Raw genomic sequence first — 22712 nt, 5'->3', positions numbered from 1 at the left:
ACACACACACACACACACACACACACACACACACACACACAGTGCTTTCCCTGAGGTTTGTGATGTCTGTCACCATGTCTCTGCAGGGCTTTCTATTTTGGTAGTGAAATCTGTAATCGGGCGCACGTGCACACTCATCCACATGTGCACACTCATCCACATGTGCACTCTGCCCCGAAGGGGAACCCGAGACCCTTAAACCGACACCTGTCAGTCACGCTGACAGGTGCATAACGAGAGATGGTGAGAGGCGCAGTGTGAGCGCGGAGAAGACAGAAGAAAGAAGAAGAAGCTTGAAAAGATGAAGACGAAAGGCGGGAGAAGAGGCAGATGAAGAGGAGGAGGAGGAGGAGGATGAGGATGAGAACAAGTGGAGGTGAGACTTCTGAAGCTTGTTAAGAGACGCGGCGAGATGAGAGCGGCGCGGCGTGCTGTTTGGTGTTTTTAGCACGTCACCGTCTTTTTGATTTGTTAGCATGTGTTTATGATGTTGTTTCTCCGTCTGCCTCTGTCAATCGCTATTATTAGACCCTCAGATCCTCCTCCTGCTGTTTTGACACTCCCGTCGCTCCTGTTTCACACTTCCTCACACACACACACACACACACACACGCAGGGTCCCGCAGACAGACAGAGTATCATATAGAGAGACAATGGCAGTAACGTACACTCTTGTAAATCCGGCTTCTCGGGGCGCAGAGGCTGGTGGGAGTGAAATCTGGCGCATTCGCGATCAGACGTTCTGTTTGCAGGAGCGAAGGATGAGAGTTATCCTCATTCAGAGCAACTAAATAACTAACGAGTTGACTTGATCTGACGCGCTCGCACACCTGGTGCTTTTATCAGGCTGCCGCGCCGCCTCTGATCTCGTCGCGCAATACAGACTAAGATCTAAATCTCTGGTCGGTGAAAACCAAGAGACGAGCCTGAGAGGCGGGAGCCGGTGGTTCCCCTGAAAGCTTCAGCATCGAAGGGCAAACCGGCATTTAGTGGAATTGACTTTAATTGAGCAGCGTTCTCCATAATCATGAATAGGAATGAGCGGACGAGTGAATGCTCGGATCCTGTGAAAAATTGCCCGTGACGAAAATATCAACGTGTGAAGTTGGAAAGTGAAGACGAAACAACAACTTTTGATCTTCCCAACAATCATCGCTCAGCGAGATCATACTGCAGGCGAAAACCATTATCACAATGTAGAGCGGGATTAAGAAGCTAATTTCAACGAGGTCTGGAAAATGCCGACGACGGAGCGCTCAATGGCGTTTCTCTTGGCCCTGAGACAGACGGAGTGAGAGCGGCGGCTGCGGCTGATATCTGCGGCGGCGAGATTAGCTTGGTAATTAACCACAAAGCAATTATCGGGCGGCGGGATGAGCGGCGCGTCTCAGGGAAGGTGTTTCTTGACGTGTTTAATAGGTGTTGAGTAGTTTGATCAGCCGGCATAAGTTGTTTCTGATTCGGAGGCCCGCAGTCCAACAGAGGTTGATCCACAGCTGATACTGCGCTTCCGCCGAAAATTCAATTAATTAGACTGTTGCTTTTCCTTCCTTCCACTTTTCATTAACCTCCATTGACACCTCGGCGAAGCATCCGCGCAGGTTTACGACGACGTCAGGATTAACAAGGAAATGGGAAGTTGGCAATAAACAAAATTGCTTCTAGAGGATGGAAAGTCACTCCGGGAACATCACATTTTCGCACCTGCTGGAAAATTCGAAGGCCTCTTCTCTCTCACTGCGTCTCCGTCTCGGATCGCAGGAGATGAAATGCTGCAGCTCCCAAAAATAAATGTGGTTTTTGATTTGGACTGGCAGACCACTTGTGAGATCTCAGCAGATATGCGGTATAAGAGGGTAGAGCTAGAGGGCTAAGTGCTATTGAATGAATATAAGGATGGCTCTGTGGGGTTGGGGCGGGGCGGGGGGGTCCAACCACTGTTGTTCAGATCAGAAACAGATTGAATCAATAAATCCGACTCGCTCGCAATTCAAATAATGGGTGCCTGTTTGAGAGGCGGCGTAACGATTTCAACAATATCGACAAAACTTGTGCAAGATATATATTTGCGCTCACAATCCCTTTAGACATGGACTATTCCGCTATATCAGTCCGACGCGTCCTCCTCGATTTGTTCTCACTCCCGCACGTCTTACTCACTCCCTCCCTCGCTCTCTCCTCAAACCAGTGGGCCCGTGTCTTGATATACAAATCCTTCAAGAGCCCTTTGTCCTACCTGACTCGTCGTCGGACTTGTTGTCGTTCTCAGAGTCGGTGAGGGTGAGGGCGGAGTTCTCGCGACTGGACACTCCTGAGCTTCGGCGGGACTTAACCCGTCCTCGCCCGGACCACAGCTGGATGGCTCGCTCCGGGGACAGCGGCCCCTCGGGGTCCGAGTCAGCGTCGGAGCCGGCGCTGAGGGAGTAACCCCTCTGGAGGAGGCCCAGGTCGGGACAGTAGGGGACGGCGGCGGGGTGCGGCGGGGGGGTCGGCTCGCATACGCCCAGCTCGGCCAAGGTGAAGTTGCCCCCTGCGAGGGAGAGAGTGGAGTTACACGGGTGGAGTGTGTGTGTGGGGAGTAACATCGGTAAAAATAAATAATTAAAAAAAAGCAGTAAATGGAGAACAATCACACAAACAAATGCACCCACAAGCAAACACGCACACGCACACACAGACACACACATATCTAGCAAACAAACCCACAATCACACGCAGAGAAGCACACTAATTATGAAACTACGGAGGCGGAGGCTGAAAATTGGTCTTTGTTGCGGCGGGCGGGAGGGGGAGAGATGACACAGCATGAATCAGGCACAAAGTAGCGGCTGGGAGGAATATGTACCGGCCCGCAGGCCTGCTACAGCGAGCTTAGGGGGCCCGTCTCCCTCGCTTTACTGCTCTGCATTGGCATTCACGAGGTGTTGATGTGCGATCAAAGAGCGGTTCACTTGAGGCCTCTCAGACTGGAGTGGAGCTGCTTCGCTGCCTTCTGGGTTTGATCACCTCCCCACCTAGCCGCCGCCGCCGCCACGCGCCCGGACCCCAAGGCTCGCCGGACACGCTGCGGTCTGCTGCAGTCGAAGACTCTCCCTCCTCGAGACAAACCGACTCGTCACTTCCAAAATAAATATATAAAATTATCCAAATTAAAGCACATCAAAGGAGATCAATAAACAGTGCTGCAGCCCAATTAAATCCAAGCTGAGGAAAAAGCAATTAAGGAAAAAGGCATGCTCAACCAATTTATTCTCTATACTAATTAAAAGAGTATTGTGGATGCAATCGCTCACCATCAGCTGTTGGGGTAAAGGGATCGGGGGAAAAACAGTTGTGATTCACTTCATTAGCGGTTTGCGAGGGAGGGGCGAGGGAGAGGCGAGCGGAGCGATGGCGGCTTTGTGGCACTGGATGAATCAGTGCGCCGGGAATCACGCAGCTGTGCGCCGGGGTTAACTGCGACTCATCAGGCGTACGGACGCAATCAAACAGAGAGCGGGAGAGTGAGGAATTAAGCGGATGAAAATCGTCTGCTGGATCTTCACGGCTCCTCTTCGCGGGCCCCGCCGCAAACTCGAGAGTAGCGCCTGGAGAGGATGGAGGAGAGGGAGGGCCTGGGAGGAAGCTTAGCCCGGGGGAAGCGGGGACAGGCTCTGTGTTTCTACTCAGACGAACAGATGGGCTGGACCAGAGAGGAAGAGGCACGCCGATAGCTCCACAGGTGGATTTAGCTTCTAGGCTAATGCTCGCCAAGCATCCAAGCAGCTTGTGGGGGGTTTGGGTGGGGAGGGTATTACCGTTCCTCGTCCTCTTCGCTTCTTTGTCCTTCCCCCTCACTTATCACAAAGGATGACAAAGGGGAACTTCTTAACTACACGTGACACAAGGGACTTTGAACAAGGTGTCGATATTTGAGGTCGACACACTACAGCACTACTGCATCTAACTCTAGTAACAGACCCATACCTGAGATGAAGTATCGCAGGAGGACGGGCGAGAACTCCAGCAGGCCTGAGAGAGTAGAGCACATGGGTTCCTTAACATCAGCGAGCAAATCATCCCGAAAACCCCAAAGTGCTCGCCAGGGAAAGTGTCTGCTCCGCAATCCCAGTGACGATTATGCAAATCATCCCATCCAACGACAATGACAATAATTGGGACGCAAACACATCCTCTAGTCTAAACAAACACTACATGGAAGCAGTTGCACAACATCGAAGTGTGTGTGTGTGTGTGTGTCCGCTCATATCTAATGTTACATCCCACAGGCCACCACGCTGTACAATTAACATCCCATAACCAGTGATTACATATGCAAAATCCAATCACTCCCCATCACCATGAGCGGTGGGCGCAGCCAATCTACATGTGCTCAAAGAGAGATGGATCGGGGCGACAGCTTGAAGCGGACATGACAATCTATCTCAGTTATTCTGCGAATCCAAAACCAATCACATGTTACATGGCGCTATGACAGATGTGGGGGTCCAAATAAGGCGCTGCGTTCTAATCAGATCAATGCTTTTCTCTCGGTGGCGTTCCTGAGCTTATAATGCGCATTAACGGCCGCTCCCGGGGCCTTGAGCGGCTTCCTTGGGCCGATCTGTGCATTCAACGCGAAGGAATTTGCGTTGAATGCAAAGCGGAAGAAGAAAAAAAAGCAGCGCAGTGTAGAATGCTTCCCTGAAGGCTTTTCACTTACTGAGCGTGAGAAAGGGAGAGGAGCAAAACAAAAACTGAAAAGAAACACATTTCATTGTATGGAATTTACGCGCACAGAAAAAGCCTCAATGCAGCTGAGTGAGCCTTTATATGTGCTAATTCAAATGGAAGTAGGAATATATTAATTGGTACGAAAAGAAAAGAAACGATATAGAACGCAGCCTTGAATACTGTGCCCACGTGAGTGGAGAGCAGAGCTTAAGGAAGGGGAAAACAAGGCAGTAAAACAGTGTAAAGTTTGTGTAAGTATGTGAGAAAAAGAGAGAGAGAGAGAGAATAGGGGATACCTGGCACTAAGTAACACGCTGTACACGATAGAATGCAATTTCTAGCCTGCATGGAAAGATGAGATGTACAAGATGGGACTCAATTAGTATATGCTGAATCAAATTCAAATGAAAATGGGGCTCTATTAAGTGAAATTGGAGTCACAAGAAGCCAAACTGCTCGCTGAAACGACTGAAGTCTCGCCCAAAGTCTCATCCCTACATCGCTTTATCCTGCTTGACATTTGTGTGGAATTGTCGTAATTAGCATATGAAAAATATGACAAACCACTTGGTAGTAGAGGTTCTTTTGCGATAACCACAATGTTTCCCTGACCTTCATACAGTATCAGCATATGCCTTCTTAGGCTACAGGTAAAAAAATGTGTGTTGTGAGGTTGTGACCTTTTATCACCAAATTTGAATCAGTTCATCCTTGAATCCAAGTGGGGTGCGTGCCAAATTTGAAGAAATTTACCCAATGCGTTCCCAAGGTATCAAGAGAATGGAAAGTCGGACCAGTGACCTTGACCTTACAAAATGGAATACGTTGATCCTTGAGGCCTGGTGGACGTTGGTGCCAAAACTTGAAGAAACACCCTGCAGGTTATGCTGTCGTGTCCAGTTTAGGAGAAGGGGTGGACGGTTCATCGTATTTCATCATCTCACTTGGAGCGACACGCCTCGACCCCGATACCAGCCCCAAGCAATTTGTTTTAAGGCAACAACCTCCAGGCCACACTGAATATTACACGAACATTGACGCTGCTTTACAAAGACTCATCGTTTGTTTCAAACATTACATGGTTACGGCTGCAGTTCCACTTGTTTCTTGGCTCAGCGGGGACTTTTGGTTTCCTGCACCTGCCATGCATCATCATTTAGAGTGTTCTCGGAGCGTCTCGGAGAAGAAAAAAAACAAAAAAAAAAAACAGGTGACACAGGGGAAAGAGAAGCACCTTGTTGGAACTGGAAAACAATAGTGCGAGTGAGAATGGCATTTGCAGTGATCCATTAAAACCGCATGAACTTCCCTCGATAAAACCCATTATGAGTGTGTGTGGGAGCGAACGAACGCGTGCAACGTTGCGGTGTATGTGTGTATGTGTGTTTGTGGGTAGACAGCTTTGTGGGATAGAGGGGCCTATCATTAAAAAATCATTTGTGCTTGTTAGCAGTTTGACAGGCAAAGTATAGGCAGCAGGACTCTGCATTATGCTGGTTGCCTTTCCCTCACCGCGTCATTCTGTACAGGATATGAAACAGGCAGAACGTGTGGGCTTCAATGTCTGCAATTATGTTGCTTTTTCCAGATCCGATACTTTGCACTGCGGGCCACCCTTGGACATGCCATTTTGAGCTTTTGAGCAAGCGGCAGCTCAAACAATTTCTGATTTGCCCTGAAGTGCTGAACTAGTGAACTGATTTTCCTCCCGGGTGGAGGACGCATCACAATCAGGAAGCAAACGCATCGAGGCACGGCAGGCTCCTCAGCAATGCCTTCTGAAACGGCGGAAATTACTGCTAATAACAGTAAAAGCCTTATTTTCTTTGTCACAGCGAAGAACGCGCTGAAATGCGTGGCTAATAGCAGACAAAATGTGTCATTTTTTAAAATATTTTCCATTTTCATTTCCATCCAATTCACAAGTCATCTGCACAGCACTTTAGTATCCCTGAACAAACGAATTTCTCTTTTGTGTTTTCTTTTCCGCAAATTACGGAGCAATAAAATATACATATGAATTCCCTCCCAATAATGGAGAGCCTATAAGTGAAGAAATGTTTGGACAGACGCAGGAGAAAGGAAGAGTCAGGGAAATGATGGAAGTGGCAAAGCAGAGACAATATAGGAGTTAGGACTGGGACAGGTTCTCACAGGTTCCCACTCTCCTGCGATCAAATCCCAACTCAAGTCCATACCTGCAAACCCATAAGAGGTGAAAAAGGTGACAAGTTTGCAGGTATACAAGTCGCTCTCCCGTGTCTCCCATAGTCTGCCACGCCGTTTCTCCTCAGCACAAGACCAAATGCATGGAAAAAAATTATTGAGCTGCTCAGTGCACTATAAAAGACTGCAAAGGAGAGTTGGATTGTAAAACTGAAGACAAGATGGGGAATAGTAACGTTTTTTTTTTTTTTTTTAATTAGTCACACATATTTCATATTAGTCGACCTCACTATTACGGACCTCTCTGTGCAGCGCCTACACATGCAGGAAAAATGGAACAGAATCTCATGCTATAAATCTACCCAAAAAAAACTTTAATATGTACCACTCGTTAATTATTCAGTTTTAATGTATTTCATTCAAACGCTTCAGTATTTGTACCTCTATACCTCCGCGCTGCTATTACTTGGGGATCAATTAAGTCTTATTTTGCCTCATCTTATCTCGCTCTCAACAAAAAAACTAAATTACAAATTCTGCGTAAAGGCCGTCTACTGACGATACAGAAATAATGGCAAGCTCTAAGCTCGTCGGAGAATACAGTACAGATGGCCGTCATCTCGTCTCACACACACACACACACACACGCTCTCTCTCTCTCACACACACGTTCTCCTCTCACTCTCACGGCCACTATTCATCCTCCACCAGACACCTCTGCCCATGCTTATGTAAATCTAGTGCTCCCTTCTTTGTGTAGATAGCAATGAAATTAGAAAAGAGGACAGTATGTAAACACGTTCAAAATGGGCCGCGGACACAGTCCAGAGACAGAGGCTGGGGTTTTGAGTGAGAAAACGTGAGAATTCATGAATTTCAAAAGACATTGAATTCGCCTTTTCTGTCGAAGCAAAGGAGGACGATCCACAGGCTGTACGCTGTGTGAAAGGGAGACAAATGTCCTCTTCAGCTGACGAGGGGGAGAAAATAGAGAGTAAAACCGAGAGTGAGGCAGGCCGATGATGAAAAAGGGGGTTCATGAGATGAGGTGGTGAGGACTGATGAAATCCTCGGTCAGGGTAAACAGTTTCTGCAGGGGGAGCCAGATGGAGGGAGGAGAAAAAAATAACGGAGAAGGAGCGCAGACAGATGATAAGCCACAAAACAGAGGCGTCTGTCCCGTTCATGCAAAGGTCAAGGTTAAAGGGCACGGTTGGCTGTGAGAGTGAGAGTGGAGTTTATGGGGTTGTAATTATCACACACACTGTTATTACTCTCACACACACAAACACACACACACACACATACACATCGCAGAGGGAGAATACTAATAAACGTCTTCACAAATCAGGGTTTCCATGGTGATAAGGTGATGTTTTTTTTTATTTTAACACACAAAATGCGTATTTCTCTCTCTTTGCTTCAGTAGAAGATACATGGGAAGTGGAAACACGGGCATGCTCATGTACGTACGTTTATATTGGAGGAGTCTGCAGAGACCGATTCTGAAAAAAAGCCGACTTGACCTTGAATGCTCATATCGACAGATATTGAAGAAAGAAAGTATTTCAAAAGATTGCGTTTAAAAAGGTTTGTTATATTATTGGGGCTTTTGCAGAATTCTTAATACTAATATTAGGTAGCACTTTATAATAACTACACACTATTTAGCATTAATGAGGTCCTCACTTTAGATGAGGTCACAGAACATAACTTAACTTAACTAATACTTAACTAAGGACTAGTAACTACCTGAATTAATCATGAATTGCAGAATTAAAACACGTTCATAAAGCACATGTTAACACAGCCCCTAACCATTATTGCATATCGCATATGTATAAATAAATGACATTTAAATCTTTTTTTTTTAATCATTTACTAACACTTTATAAAATATCGTATTAATCATCTATACATCCTTAATACTTCATTTACAAATGGGGAATCCATAATTTTTAAAGTATGACATTTTTTAATCATGAAACGCATAATAGTCAAGCTTATTAATCAAGAATAAAACATTTATAACTGTGTTTATGAATTGCATACTAATGAGTTACTAATGAGTGTCCATGTTGGAACGATGCTTTATATGATGAATTAAGTGTTTACTCAAGTGCTACCCAATATTCTTGCTAATATACAATGTCTGTAAATCATACGGTCAAATGTGTATTGGACCTTTTAGCTGCTACGAACAAAAACAATAACCCTCATAATACTGATAAAAAATGTGTTTTCTGAGTTTTTCTCTCTCTCTCTCTAATCAACCTGTAAGCCCTTATTTGTAGTATTAAAGGGTTTATGGGAATTACTGTAGAAGTCTTTCTTTTCTCTTCGGCTAAACATCTTATCTCAGTCATCACTCTCGTGACCATCAGATAAACGGCTTCATGCCTCAAAAAGGAGATTATTCGTCGCTCCTCTTTGCCGGGATTAAAAACAAAGTGGTTTGCGGCAGACGACGCTGTCAAGATTAAAATGTTTCATCTTGACATCTGGAAAGCAAATATGTGCATTTATGCTCTAACAAGTAAACAAAGCGTTAGCACGCACACTATCACTTCAAACAGTGACACATCTGTTTATCTTAATGGGTATGTCGGGGAATCAAGGTATGGTTGTGGAAAAGAAGAGGAAAAAAGGAAAGAAAATCATGTATAAACGGTGAAGCCACTGTGTGATCAGATTTGGATGTTAATTTATTGAGCGCTTCATCAAACGGCGCCGTTACATCTTCTTTTCAGCTTGCGTGTTGCCTCCTGTTGCCTCGCTCGCTGTCCACAGTGAGCGAGTGGCAGGAGGAGAGACATGTTCAACATTACCTCCACTGCGTGACTGACATGTCGTGACAGGATGACGGGGCACACTGACATTCAGCCTCGTCGGTCTTGGTGTTGATTATCGACAATCCATTTCCTCAACACAACACACACACACACACACATGCCCGTATCACACATGTCCGTATATCTCCCATATGCACGTGGCGTCTCATAAGCAGGGCAGCAGCGACGGAACAGAGAGTCATGGTCAAACACTTCCCACACCTCCCAGATGACATCCGTTCTTTTGGCTCCCGCCTGAGCATGGGCCTTTGCGCCTCCTAATGAGGAGGCCCAAAAATAGGTGTGACAAATGTCATCCGTCCCCTGGGCTAGTTCTACTCCTGCCCGGAGGACGGACGCCTGGGTCGGACAGGACATGACAGGATGTGACACGACACGGTGCACTCTGGAGGAGGTCTCGCAACTGAGAGGCGAAGAAGCACCTCTCGTGGACTAGTAGGAGGCTTGAGTAGGAGCCATGTCTCTCAGACACCGGCCGGGGAGACATGGCTCACGGTCGCTTCTGACACGGGGATACTCCGCTTACATCTACGAAGTATTGAAATGAAGTATCGTCAGGAATGATGAAAAACCCCTTTGAATAAATGCAGACACTTTACTATTGCCACTTGAATGTGCAGTGTTACACTGTTCAGCTCCAGTATATATGGATCTTTTTGCAGTGCTCAATAATAAACGATCATATGCTGTATATATATGCACATGTGCTTGAGTATCAGTTGATGTAGACCATTCTGAAGAAGACGTTGCTATATGTTATTTAATACAATGGGAAATTCAGAGAGTTCTCTACCTCTTGGTTGTAAAGAATCAAAGCGTGACCTTAAGAAGGTAAAGGCAGGTTTTCTTTTCATGATAGTCTTCCTCTTGTTGCCCATTAAAAGCATGCCTTCTGTGGGACTGGAACAGTTCCTACTTTGGCAACTCCTAGTGGTTGTGCATTGAAAGACGCTTTAACAGGCGGTGCTGCACCCCTCCACCAAAACCTGGGCCTAAAGCAACACAAAGGCCGCACCAAGATTCACCAGCTTATCTCAATTTGTTCTATTAATGAAAACTTCTCATAATCTCATTGATGTTTAATGTAAAAAATAAAACAAAAACTATGCTAACGCTACTTAAGAAGCTTTTACAAAGGGGTTTAAAGTACATCAATAACAAAGAAGCAGTAGTTAGCAATGGAGATCTTGAATCACAGGCTCCATTTAACAATGCTTGGTCTATATCTATATCTATATATATCTGTATATATAGATATAGATATATGGTGCAAGTTCAAGGGCAAAAATGTAAATGTAGAGCAATTACTGTAAGTATCGTATGAAATGTAAAGTATATGGAGGTGAAGTGACAGTATAATAGGAGAGTTTCATAGCGATGAGCTCAAGAGTTCAAAAGTCTTACTGCCTGTGTTGTGAAGCTGTCCCCGAGCCAGGTGGCGAGGAGCAGGCATGTTTAAAATATTAGAAAATAATTAATACACCACAGCGTCAGACCGGTTTAAAAGGAAAAAAACGGAAGAAAAGAAAGTGAACTAGTTTGTTCTTTGGGACTGTGAACTTCGTTCAAAATTGGGAACTATGAACGTGAACTACTTCAGTTGAATCCGTGTGAGCTGAACTTTTGAGTCGTTCTGTGTGAAGTGTGAACTCGATGATTTGGTTACATAGCATTCCTTAAGCAAACGTGAGGGGTTTGTTTATCCAGCGGATCTGCCCCGGAGTGACTGTTGGCTGAGGCGAAACCAAAGTTCAAATGTAGCTAGCTAGGCTGCGGCACCGGTCGTAGAAATGTCGCATATAAACCTTGGCTTCAGCCTGGGCAAACATTTAATCACTCTGGCTGCCAAAAGAGGAAAACCTGCTGCTGGTTAACAGGCAAAGGAGAAATTGAATATGTGACCGAATCACAAACAAATGGATGTTGAGGGGCACATTTGGGCCTAGATATGAGCATACATCATTTCCATATCAAGTTGTCTTGTTATATGACTTATCAGTGGAGGAAAAGCCACACTGTTGTGGCATTCTTTGTTATTTATGTATATCATTACACCACACTGTCTACATATCTGTGGAATTCTTCCACCTTCTCACGGCCACCATTTCTCCCTGAATCTATCGCATCATTCTCCGTGTGAGTTCATCTGCATGGTAATCCTATCGTGATTGAAGTTTATTTGCACATGCGGCAGCTGGAAAGAAAATCATTTGCATTGCTATCACATTTTTTTTTCTTCTTTTCTCACTAAAGCAAGGACATTGCCGGCGTCTAAACATACACGCGCCTACACAATTTGTCATACAGCCACTCACATACATACACACACACATTCGCCTTAATAAAGTGACTGGGAAACATGTTTAATTACAGCCTGGGAAGCAAGTGACTGGGCTAAGAAAGAAAAAACAAAAAAAACAACACTTGATATCACTGACATTTACAATCTGCCTCATTTATCAAATGAGGGTCGGCGTCGGGGCTAAATAGCTGGCACCTGAAGCCCGAAGCTCCCCGGCCTCCTCCCATTATTGTCCCATTTGTTACCCGGTGTTTACACGCGTGTGCATGCACCTGTTCCGGCATCGGCTTCAACAGCTAGCGCTTTCATTGGCCGGACAGGATTTGACAAACTACGCTGAGGTGTGCTCTGGCCATACAGACCTGTACTTACTGCCAGTCATTCTACTTTGTCGCAAAAACAACTATGAGTCACTCTCTCGCTCATTCACTTTTTTTTTTACAGGCTCTTCTGAGATGCAGGGAAACCAGCCAATGCCGGCCTGCAAACTGGGACACTTTTTTGACATGTACAGTGTCAAAGTGTTTGTCTGCAAGTGCCAAATGCGGGGACCAGATGTTACTCGGAGTTAAGTCGCCCTTTTAAAGACCTCCCTTGCATGTGTCGGGGGCCACGCACATACACACAAAAAAACCCAGCAAGAGCGCTTTCCTGTCTATAAAAGAGCGATTACGGGGCTGGGGTGAGAGGGAGCGCTCTGAGGAATGGAGGAGTCGGCCTCCAGGATGTTCTTCAGCGACTCCTCCGCTCTGTTGCTGCAGCCACGGGATGCTTTTGAGTGTCAGCAGCTGGCAGAGGCGCAGAATGCCGGGGAGAAGACAAAGATAAAGAGGGATCGGAGGAAGACGGTAGGGGTTGAATTTAATCTCGCCATGTATTTTTAATAGCATGCAGCTGCTTTGTTCTCTCTTTGATCATCAGTCAGCGGTCCAGGTTGACTGTGACCCAATGAACGGGCATGCGTTCACACACAGAATCCTACCAACGAACATGATGTATATTCTTATTAATGTGATTTTTCTATTTTCTTTTCTTTGAATGTCCAAATCCCCGATGCACTCCTTGTCACTGTCTCCGGCACATGGTGCCACCAGCAGCTGCAGGCAACAAGCTTCACCAGGAGGCGTAACGCGCGGTAGGTGCACACTCTTCCCCCAATTCGACTATTTTCCAGTGCGCAGGAGCCCTGACGAGGCAGAGGAAGCGGCTAGTGAAGCAACAAGGGCCGACACCCTCACTGGCTTCCCACAGCTGTGCTCACCGCGACCACGACTCAAACCTTGAGTGCAATGGTGGGACTTTACTCCTCTACCAGCACAGTTTGACTTAATGGAATTAAGTGTGCAAAGGAAGTTTGCAGGGAACACACCCCCACTTGCTAAGCAGTGATCTCAAGTGGTGAAGGACTTGAGAAATCACATTTATATCCTATTATCTATATGTAATTTATATGTAATGTGGGTTCCTCTCATCCCGCCGTGGAGGATTCTGCAAATACGCGGGAGGCTGCCCTCTCTAGAGGGTTCGTGTTGGTGCCTGAATCTTGCTGAAGAGGGCACGCACACTGTGAGAGGCTGCTGCCGCTGTTCTTGCAGATACGTGGACGCTCTCTATGCTTGGTAGCATTACTAATACACTGCACATTTTAGTCAGTATTCAGTAAGTGCGTGACGAGAAGAAAGTCTGTTAAGTTTCTCAGGTACGAATACAAAATGTCCGCCACTCCGACTACCCTGCGACGTTGAATTTCATTTCTATGGGCGCTTCTCTGGCACACGGCCTCCTCCTGACCACCGAGCAGTGCATTTTCCTTGCCATTCGGTCTTGAATAGAGGCAGTGGAGGCAATCATGCCAGGATACGAGTGGCAGACTTTGGCAGACTTTTTGGACAAAGCAATCATTGGCGACTGCAGTCATTTGTCACGTCAAAGTCAACGGAGAAAAGGGGAGGCCGAATGTGGTTAACTTGGCCGTTACACTGCATGTAGGCCTGATTATATTATTACTCATTTCTGTGCAATTGTGAAGATAAGAGGTCACGCCTATAAAGCTGCTATAGCGGGCAAAGCCAAGTGTGGAATCAAAACACAAAGCCACACACAGTGTGCTCATTCTCGGAGCCACAGCGAGGGCCTCAATATAACACATGTGTGATATGATCACTAAAGCTGCAATACAGGAACAGCAAGGGTGAAAGAAAAGACTGAGGTAGAGAGAGCAGGTATGCAAGGTGTGACATGAGAACACAAGAGGAGATAAAAGCTGAGAAGTGAGAGATAGAGAAACAGTAGATGATGTGAAGTGTTGTCCAGGCAGCGAGGCTGGCAGGCGGGTGGTGGATAGTCCCCGTGGTTTCCCGTCCTTCCCGTCCTCGGGGGGCAAAGCAGCTGAGCAGAATGAAGCGGGGCTCATTTAGATCCTTAAAAAAAAAAGAAGGAAAGGCCAAAGCTTCTAGAGGCCGCAGTGTGGCCCTGATGACGCCTGCTGTCTAGAGGTGGACCTGCGGGGACGACACCCCCCTGGGATGTGCTGAATCGGGGGCCGCGTAGTTGGGCCGCGAGAAAAAGGCAAGACCACGCACAGTATGGGTGGAAAGCTCAGAGACAGAAAGGTGAGAGAGGTGCAGACAAACACAGAGAGCCTGCAGTCGGAGAGAAGAGCTGTAGCGTGCTCCTGTGCTGCGCTGCTCAGCCTGGCACATTAGAGTTGACACGTTCGTATTTGTATTTTTATCGGTTTCGCAGCGATCCCCTGCATATTCAGCCCAAACGAACCAGCCAAAGGAAAATGACATGGAACTGAGATTTTTATATGTGATACAAAGCAAACATGTGGGCAAACCACCCCCTGATATTTCTGGTTATGTGAGAGTGAGGCTTGTACCATTATTGGGATAATTGATGTTTTCAAATATGTTGCTTTGTGGTGTTAAATAGTGAACACTTGTAATGAGCTTTCCGCGCTGCTGAATGCTATGGTGAGGAGAGAAATGTGTTATTTGGCTGTGCTTATCCAAGCAGACAGGTAATAAGGGAAACAGTGGAGTTGAGATCCATTGATCTCAACTCTCAATTGATTGGTCCTGCTAGAATACACAAGCAAACCCGCTCATCAAAATTGCAAGGAGCCGTTTGGGACAGCTCCCTGAAATCGCTTTTACGTGTATTACAAAAAAAATGATAATATTTCTTTAGTGAGTGCAGTTAGTGGCAGTGTGGGCTCCATGATAGCTCTTACAGCTTGATGGAGTAGAGCAGCGGGGGACGGGGCTTAGCCAAGGGTCAATTGTTTCGCTAACTGGGGGTAACAGCTGATTGGCACCAAATGTATTGAATTTACTGGACAAATCTGAGGTGTGGGCTCAGTCGACCAATTAAGCAACCACTGAACTGACCTTTCACTGGAGAATCACACTTGAGTACTTGAACCCTGCATTGTATAAAAATCGGAGGTGGAATTAGTTTGTAGTCTCTCTAAAGGCAGATGTAAAAGTCTGTATAATAGCACAGAAGACAGAGAACTCAAAAAAAAAAGGAAAGTCAAAATTGTTGGAGCAAGACAAATATGTTGGATGAAGGAGAATACATTATCCGCATGTAGACCTGAGGCGGGCCTGAATAAAGTTCATTACCATCAGCTCCTAATGGACTGGGAGGTAAGTCCACAGAAAATGTTTCTTGCCCAGGAGGCGCAGAGCAGCAAAACACAAACATACAGCTTCCCCAAAAAGACTCCAAAGACACTCCAAAAACGGTTCCGAAGGGAGACGATGTTCCTTCTTAAGTTGAATTTACGCTTCAGGAAACACTGAAATTCCAGTGAAGCGTTTCATGCATAATAATGTGCAGTAAGTAAGTTATTTCAACAGGCAATGATATCTTTTGAGTCAGACTACAGTATAACTAAAGTAAGCTGCAGCAGGACTTCGGTGCACATTCAGAAATATAGTGAGCAAAGTAATTATTTCCCGAAGGTTTTTTACAGAGTAGCAAAAGCAGAAATAAACCTATTTATATTATTTATTATAAACCTGCTTTTACAATGGAAAATACTAGTTTTGATAATTGACGAAAAAGGTTAGAGTGCAAAAATCCCATCCCAGGATCTGTGATTTGGCTCAGGTCATCGGATTCACTCCTGATAATTTGCACGGCATAACTCAATTCAATTGACTATTCAGAATCACCAAATAGACCCAAAAAATGATGTACCTGCAACAATGTGCATCGTGCCTTGAATTGAATGAAGCCTGCCACGAAATCAGTTAAAATGCATCAAGAATAAATGTCTCCAAGAGCTTTTCTGCAGGTGAGTTAATAAGCCACTAACTCGGCAACAGCTTGACTTACCCGTTGTTTAGCCTCACACGTGGCTCTAATGACGGCTGTGAGGGCGAGTCAGTGTGCATTAACATGCCGCGGACCTGTGCCATACATAACGCAATATTACCTCCTGAGAATAGCCTGTGATGACCTCAAAACTTCTCAGAGAGATGCAGAAACGCCAACGAACAACATAATTATAATTTAATCAAAGTTAATCATATTTTCTAGTGTGGCCCCATCAGCGCATGAATTACTAATATCGCAGGTCAGTTCAGATATCAAACCTCTCCTTCAGACAGTTTGCTGGATATTCAATGAAGCACAAGGACATTATCAGAACTCCGTCAAGACAAGACACTGTCTACTCTGACCATCTTGCCTGTGAACTACAAGCTGCTCTAAAGAGAGAACACATTGTTTCAATCCCTCAACTCTCAAGTACAAGTTACAAAAATATCTGGCTGAAAGAAGAAGAAAAACTCTATTCATCTGCTGCTTCTCTCTCTCCTCCTCCTCCTCCTCCTCCTCCTCCTCCTCTACGTCCTCCCATAGTGTCACAGTCCATATGGTGCTGCAACACTGTTGGTCTCCTGTGACCACACTTCCCACGATGCATCTGTGACTCTGGGCTTTGGAGGGAGCTGATAGGCTTTGGAGGACTGTGGTATCGACCAGCTATCGCCTGGTGTGAGGTCAGCTCGCTGCAGCAGTGGAGTGTGTCCAGACGGCACACACCACTGACTTCCAGTCTCCCATGCGTCCCGCCAATCAATCCTCCATTTTCTACCGCTTGAACAAGATACGCTTTCCTGTGTGCCTTGAAACATTTTCTTCTTTAAACTAATGCTGGTTGATCAATTGCTTTTCTCGTTTTAAAACCATGCACGCAGTCGGATATGAGACCTTGACAATGGATCTACCTTGTCAAGTTACCATAATGAAGATGTTCCATTTTTAAAAAAAAAACATCAAGGACTCTCCATTTATTTATTATTTTTACTGTTATTCTTCTCCCCTGCATTAGTGTGCTGAGCTCTCTCCCTCTCCTGTCTGTGTCCATGCAGAGAAAACAGAGCTTAGTACAGATCAATCCCATTGAGTCTGACTTCTCTCACTATCTGAGATCAATACTGCCTGTTTCATGTCTCTGTGCAATATACACACGTGTGCGCACACACACACACACACACACACACACACACACACACACACACACACACACACGATTTAAAGACATGCCTATAAGAGCGGGCCCACCCCTTTAGAGATGACCTATCGGGCTATCGGCTAACTCACTCCCCAGGGGGATACAGAGGTTCATTATGACAGGCTTTCCGGTGCTAAAGGTCTGCTTTGGTCCTGTGCTGCAAAGTGCAGCATTTACACCTTCAGATCACATTACCAGCTTGCCACCGAGGCCTCGCAAGTAACACACAGAAGCTGAAAGTAGTATGCAGTGGGTAAAAACCTGTATGTTTACTTGTTTGTTGCATGTGTGATGGCAGATGTTTAAGAATCACATCACAGGACAGGGAGGGCTCTAAAAGTGGGCTCAACCATACGAGCTGGACAGGACATGCTTTTTACCCCTTGAACCATATGATACCTCATCTCTTCAATGCTTCATGAAAATATCCCAAAGATTTTGGGCGAATGAACTTTCCGGGAAATGTGTTCATTTGGTCTCTTGTCCGTTTAATACCACTCTCATTTCTGTAAGCTAAATATGAAGCTAACCATAGCAACCTGCTAGCTTAGCTAAGCACTCAGATAGGAGGTAGGGACACAGCTAGCCCAGCTCAGTTCAAGGTTAAAAGAAGAAAAGAAAAGGGCCTTCGATCGCCTCTGATTTATTCCATCCAAAAAGTGTACAAACACTTTGTGGTTTCCAAATACTTTTTCCGCAGTAAATTGAACATAAAAATAATGTGCAATGGCGCTTTAGAGGTGCTTGTAGGCGTGTGTCCCCTTCCTACCCATCTTGGCAGTAAATTAATATAACATGAGGAACTATTCTTTGAAAGTCATCAAATTGACTTGATTGTCCGTGTACACTAATGTCTCCTGTCCAGCACGGTACGGATCAAGCCCCAACACTACCTTATAATAAAGCCTTTTGCACCACAAGCTCACCTTGCCTGGAGTACTCGTCAGCCTCGTGGTGAACCAGGTCCGTCACACAGCCGCCATAGTGCAGCCTCTGCTCGTGGTCGAAGGCCTTGAGCGTCTCGCTGGAGCTGTAGGACTTCTGGGTGGGCACGCGGCACTCGTCCGTGTCCAGGGAGGAGGTGTTGTACTGGGTGTCTTTGGAGCCGCGACCCCTGGTGAGGGAGCGGTGCCTGCGATCCTTCAAATCCATGTTGAGGTCTTATGAGGACTGGGGATGTATGGGGAAGAGATGTGGTGAGGAAGAGGAGGAGGAGGTGGTTGCGAAGGAGGGGGGAAGATGGAAGGCCCTCCTAGTAATGTCAATCTCCACTTCAGTCACCTGGAAAACAGCGATAGAGAGAGAGGGGGGGAGAGAGAGAGTGGAAAAGAAAGTGAAAGGTTGGTTTGAAATTAATGGATTCACTGCTGTGACTCACTCTTGCTTCGCACTCCCCGGAGAATATACAAGGAAAGTTAGGTAAGAGGGAGCGCGGCGGATGGCCATTTTTGAGCAACCTGGGAGAATATACAACACTTCGGAGTATTGACGCGGGATAAGTAAGGCTATTGTGGGGAGAAACAGAGCTGCCAGCGGCGGGGTCCACAGAGATGATCGTCAGCCATCGACCGGGCTGATGAAGAATGGTCAGGCCGGCACTTGAATCTGTGACATAAAAACAGAGCGTCCAGTCATTTGAAACCGACGTCAGCGACGCATGAGCGGCGAAAACACAATGATGTCACGGGACGGCAGAGGAACGGATAAAAAAGCGTGAGGAAAGCCCAGCGGAAAGACGGGCGGAGTGACGGGAAGGGAGACGACTGGATGAAAGGTAGAGGGCGAGAAAAAAAGATGGGAAAAAAGATGAAAAAAAACCCCAGAAAGAAAAGCAGCCCGATGCAACAGGAAGGATGGAAGAAGAGGAGAAATGACTTGAGGGCATTGCTAGTCTCTCCCTCATTATCAGAGTGAGAATGAATCCTGCTCCCTTAGAGGCTGTAAGGGATAATCAAACACAGCCAGGCACACAAACACACACACACACACACACACACATACACGTCACAAACACCCTCAGAAACAACCTCAAATGCACATATGCAGCATGGAGGTGCTGAGTTACCGGCGTTTCCTGGCCCTGACTCAGCTTGTGGCACACGCTGCTAAACATGTGCACATCACCGTCTCGGTGCTTTCTGCCCGATCTAACCGTTGCTATGGCTATTGCATCACGCGACCAGCCCACATCTAATCCATTTAAATATTATACTTGTGGATGCAGATTATACATGATTATGATGCTAATACAGCATGATACTAGCGCAGCGGCCTTGAGCAACGCATTACATTAGCAGCTAAAGATCAAAGTACAACAATACAACAACCAGCAGTAATTGACGGGAGCGCTTCCAGCAGCTGCCTGTATGGGATATTTATGCTAATAAATAGGTCATCCGTGTTTCTATTGCTTCAGGCCAAGTCTGGTCCACCCACTGCATTACAGCCGTAGCATCGCATTTCCATCAGAAACATCTCTGAGTCTGGACGGTATGCATTGAGATCAGAGCGGGGCTTTTCTAAAGAATAGGCATCATCCGATTCAGAGTATGTGATGTAACTAATTGCATGCTGGGAGGAAGGAAGAATGAGGAAGGGGGGAAAAAAAGGGAGAGGAGGAAACAAAATGCGAGTCAATCTATTCAATGAGGGCTCATTTTAAAAAGCTTAGAAGGTAGTATCCAAAAGTGCCCTGCTATGTCCATTGATTAACAGTAGGTATTAAGTCTCATAAAGAGCTCATTATGCTCCGACATCCATCACACAGGCTATTAGGAGTTCAACCTTAATGTGTTTGTACCTTGAATGGAGGATGTGGAAATAGAGAGGGCCACTGGCTCGGCACATTTGGGGACATTCTGACTGGCGTTATGCAAGTGACGGGGCTTTGTGAGTGTCGCGGACTCGTCTGCGATGGAGGTTCGGAGCATTACTATGACTATTATGTCGGGGAAACGGGCTTAAGCACTGTCGTTTTCATAAAGTTTAACGGGAGAAGTTTGAAAAAGGAGAAGTTTGATACCGCACTTTGTCGCTGCGTTAGCCTAGCTTAGCATAATGCTTGGAAGCAAAGGGGATAAAGCTAGCCTGGCTCCTTGCTGAGTGAGAGATCGTTAAAGGAGCTAGTGGAACGGCAGCTGGCTCAGAGGTGCATATTTCTTCTAGTCTTCATGCTAAGCTAGGCTAATAGCCGCCTGGCTTCGGAATGTAATGCACTGAAAGTGGTATTGATCAGTGATAAGACTCAGACGCAAGTCAGCGCATATGGTACAGTACGGCGGTATTGTGAGACACAGCCACAGCTAAACAATCAATAGAAATATCCGATTAACCGTTGCGGTGAAGCGCCGCCGCGTCTTCTTCAGACTTCAGAGGGTTAACAGGTACGAATGTGGCAGTCACAGTGGAAGGAGTTGAGAAGCAGTTTGCAGGAGTATTCTGGGTGAATAGCAGGAGAAAGGACACAGAATGAGAGATAGATGGATTAAGAGGAGAAAGCCGAGGGGGTCAATCACCAGATCTGGAACGCATATCAATCACATTCCACCCACGCGGCTGTTTTCCTCAAGGTCGTAGAAGCACACACCTTCACACACACACACACACAGCAAACTTTTTTGTTAATTACTCCGGTGACAACTGTCTAACCCTCCGCAAACTCATTCATCAGAAGTATAATGACTCATTGTAGTTCTGATTGGACGCATACCCTGATTTCAGGACATTCGTAGACAAACACAACGGCTATAGGCAAAACTTTGCCAGGACCCATTTGGGTCTGCAAGTAGCAGCGTTTCCTTTGACGGTCGACAAAAGGGTGGTTAGATGAAGGAGAAAAGAGACACGTGTGCGACCGTGAAGTGACCATGAAATCCAGGCAGAATGAGAAATGTAATTGGAAGGCAACAGCGGGGGTGGAGAATTCATTTTCGCAATTACAGAGGTGAAGTTTGGTAGAGATAATGGCCTTTTCTCTGCAAATAAGAGTTCGGGAAAAGAAAAAAGAAAAAGAATAAAAGAAGGAGAATGATACAATGTAAATCCACTGTAACTAGAAATCACACCCAGTTAATAGGAAGCTAATGACATCAATGGATTAGCGGGCATCAAACAAGACGGATTCCCATTTAACCTTAGAGAAGAGTCAGAATATCAAAGAAAAGAAGGCAGCAACATCAACTTTGCAAACACAGTTGTGAAAATACAGATATTTTAGGAAACTCTTTTTTTCTTTCACCCACCTTTCCTACACGTGGAAAATACGCATCTAGTCTTCCTAAGGTACACTAAGTATATAGGTTTTGAGGAGGAAAATGATGCCCAATTAAAAATAAAATTATCTATTGTCAAAGCAACAAAGCCGGCAATGGGTCAGCAGCCCTTCAGCAGTAAGTGCATTAGTGCATTTATGGTTTGAAATTGCCTCAGGTAAGATGTGTTCTGTTGCATCATGCCTCAAATGTGCCTGAAGAAAGCGCCGCGGAGACGACAGACAGACAGACAGCTCTGGCTGATCGCAATCGACCCGGCCTCGGCTGCGCATATTATTTCACTGCATTTGCAATGCTTACATGCACATTGGCTGGATACCCAAAGACAATTAGCTGCAAAGATTCCATCCAGCCATCTCATTTATCAAACCAATAAGCAGGGAGACGGTGTGTGTGTGTGTGTGTGTGTGTGTGTGTGTGTGTGTGTTAGTGCTAGTGGAGATGCTGTTAAGGGTCATCACGCTGTGGGAGGCTTCCTGTCCAGATGACTCCCACTGCAGCGATCTAGGAGGAGGCTCAACAAGGGCATGTTTACTCTGTAAAAAGCTACAAACTGGCCTGACATTTACTGACATTCATTGATATAGTATATTGTTATACTCCAGACAAAACTATACAACGGAGTTTAGAGTTTTTGTGTATATATTTCAGTAAACAGCGCTATGCGCAGTATACCTTTAAGGCTTCAACTAACAATTATTATCCATTTATATGCAGATGATTTTCTCAAATAATGGATCATTAACACTTATCAGGTGTATAAAACATAAAAAAAGTATTTATATAGAAAAGAAGCAAATCCTTACAATTGAAAAGCAGCAACTTCCTTTTTCGTAAACATCAAATACACATTTTGTAGTACATAAATATTTGCC

The 22712-nt window shown here is 45.7% G+C and overlaps 1 protein-coding gene across 1 annotated transcript in view; it reads right to left on the bottom strand.

The window, feature by feature from the left end:
• Positions 1 to 18718, bottom strand: part of tenm2a (teneurin transmembrane protein 2a) — a gene marked incomplete at both ends in the record, with an annotated part of 146187 nt that extends 127469 nt beyond the window's left edge. The window contains 2 exons of the mRNA XM_079229036.1: positions 2237 to 2530; positions 18493 to 18718. Coding sequence (XP_079085162.1) covers positions 2237 to 2530; positions 18493 to 18718 — 520 coding nt within the window. The remainder of the gene's footprint in view (positions 1 to 2236; positions 2531 to 18492) is intronic.
• Between the last annotated feature and the right edge of the window lie 3994 nt (positions 18719 to 22712).

The sequence above is a fragment of the Taurulus bubalis genome, assembly GCF_910589615.1.
Source record: "Taurulus bubalis genome assembly, chromosome: 13".
Lineage (NCBI taxonomy): Eukaryota > Metazoa > Chordata > Actinopteri > Perciformes > Cottidae > Taurulus > Taurulus bubalis.
This window is presented reverse-complemented; position numbering and strand designations above follow the sequence as displayed.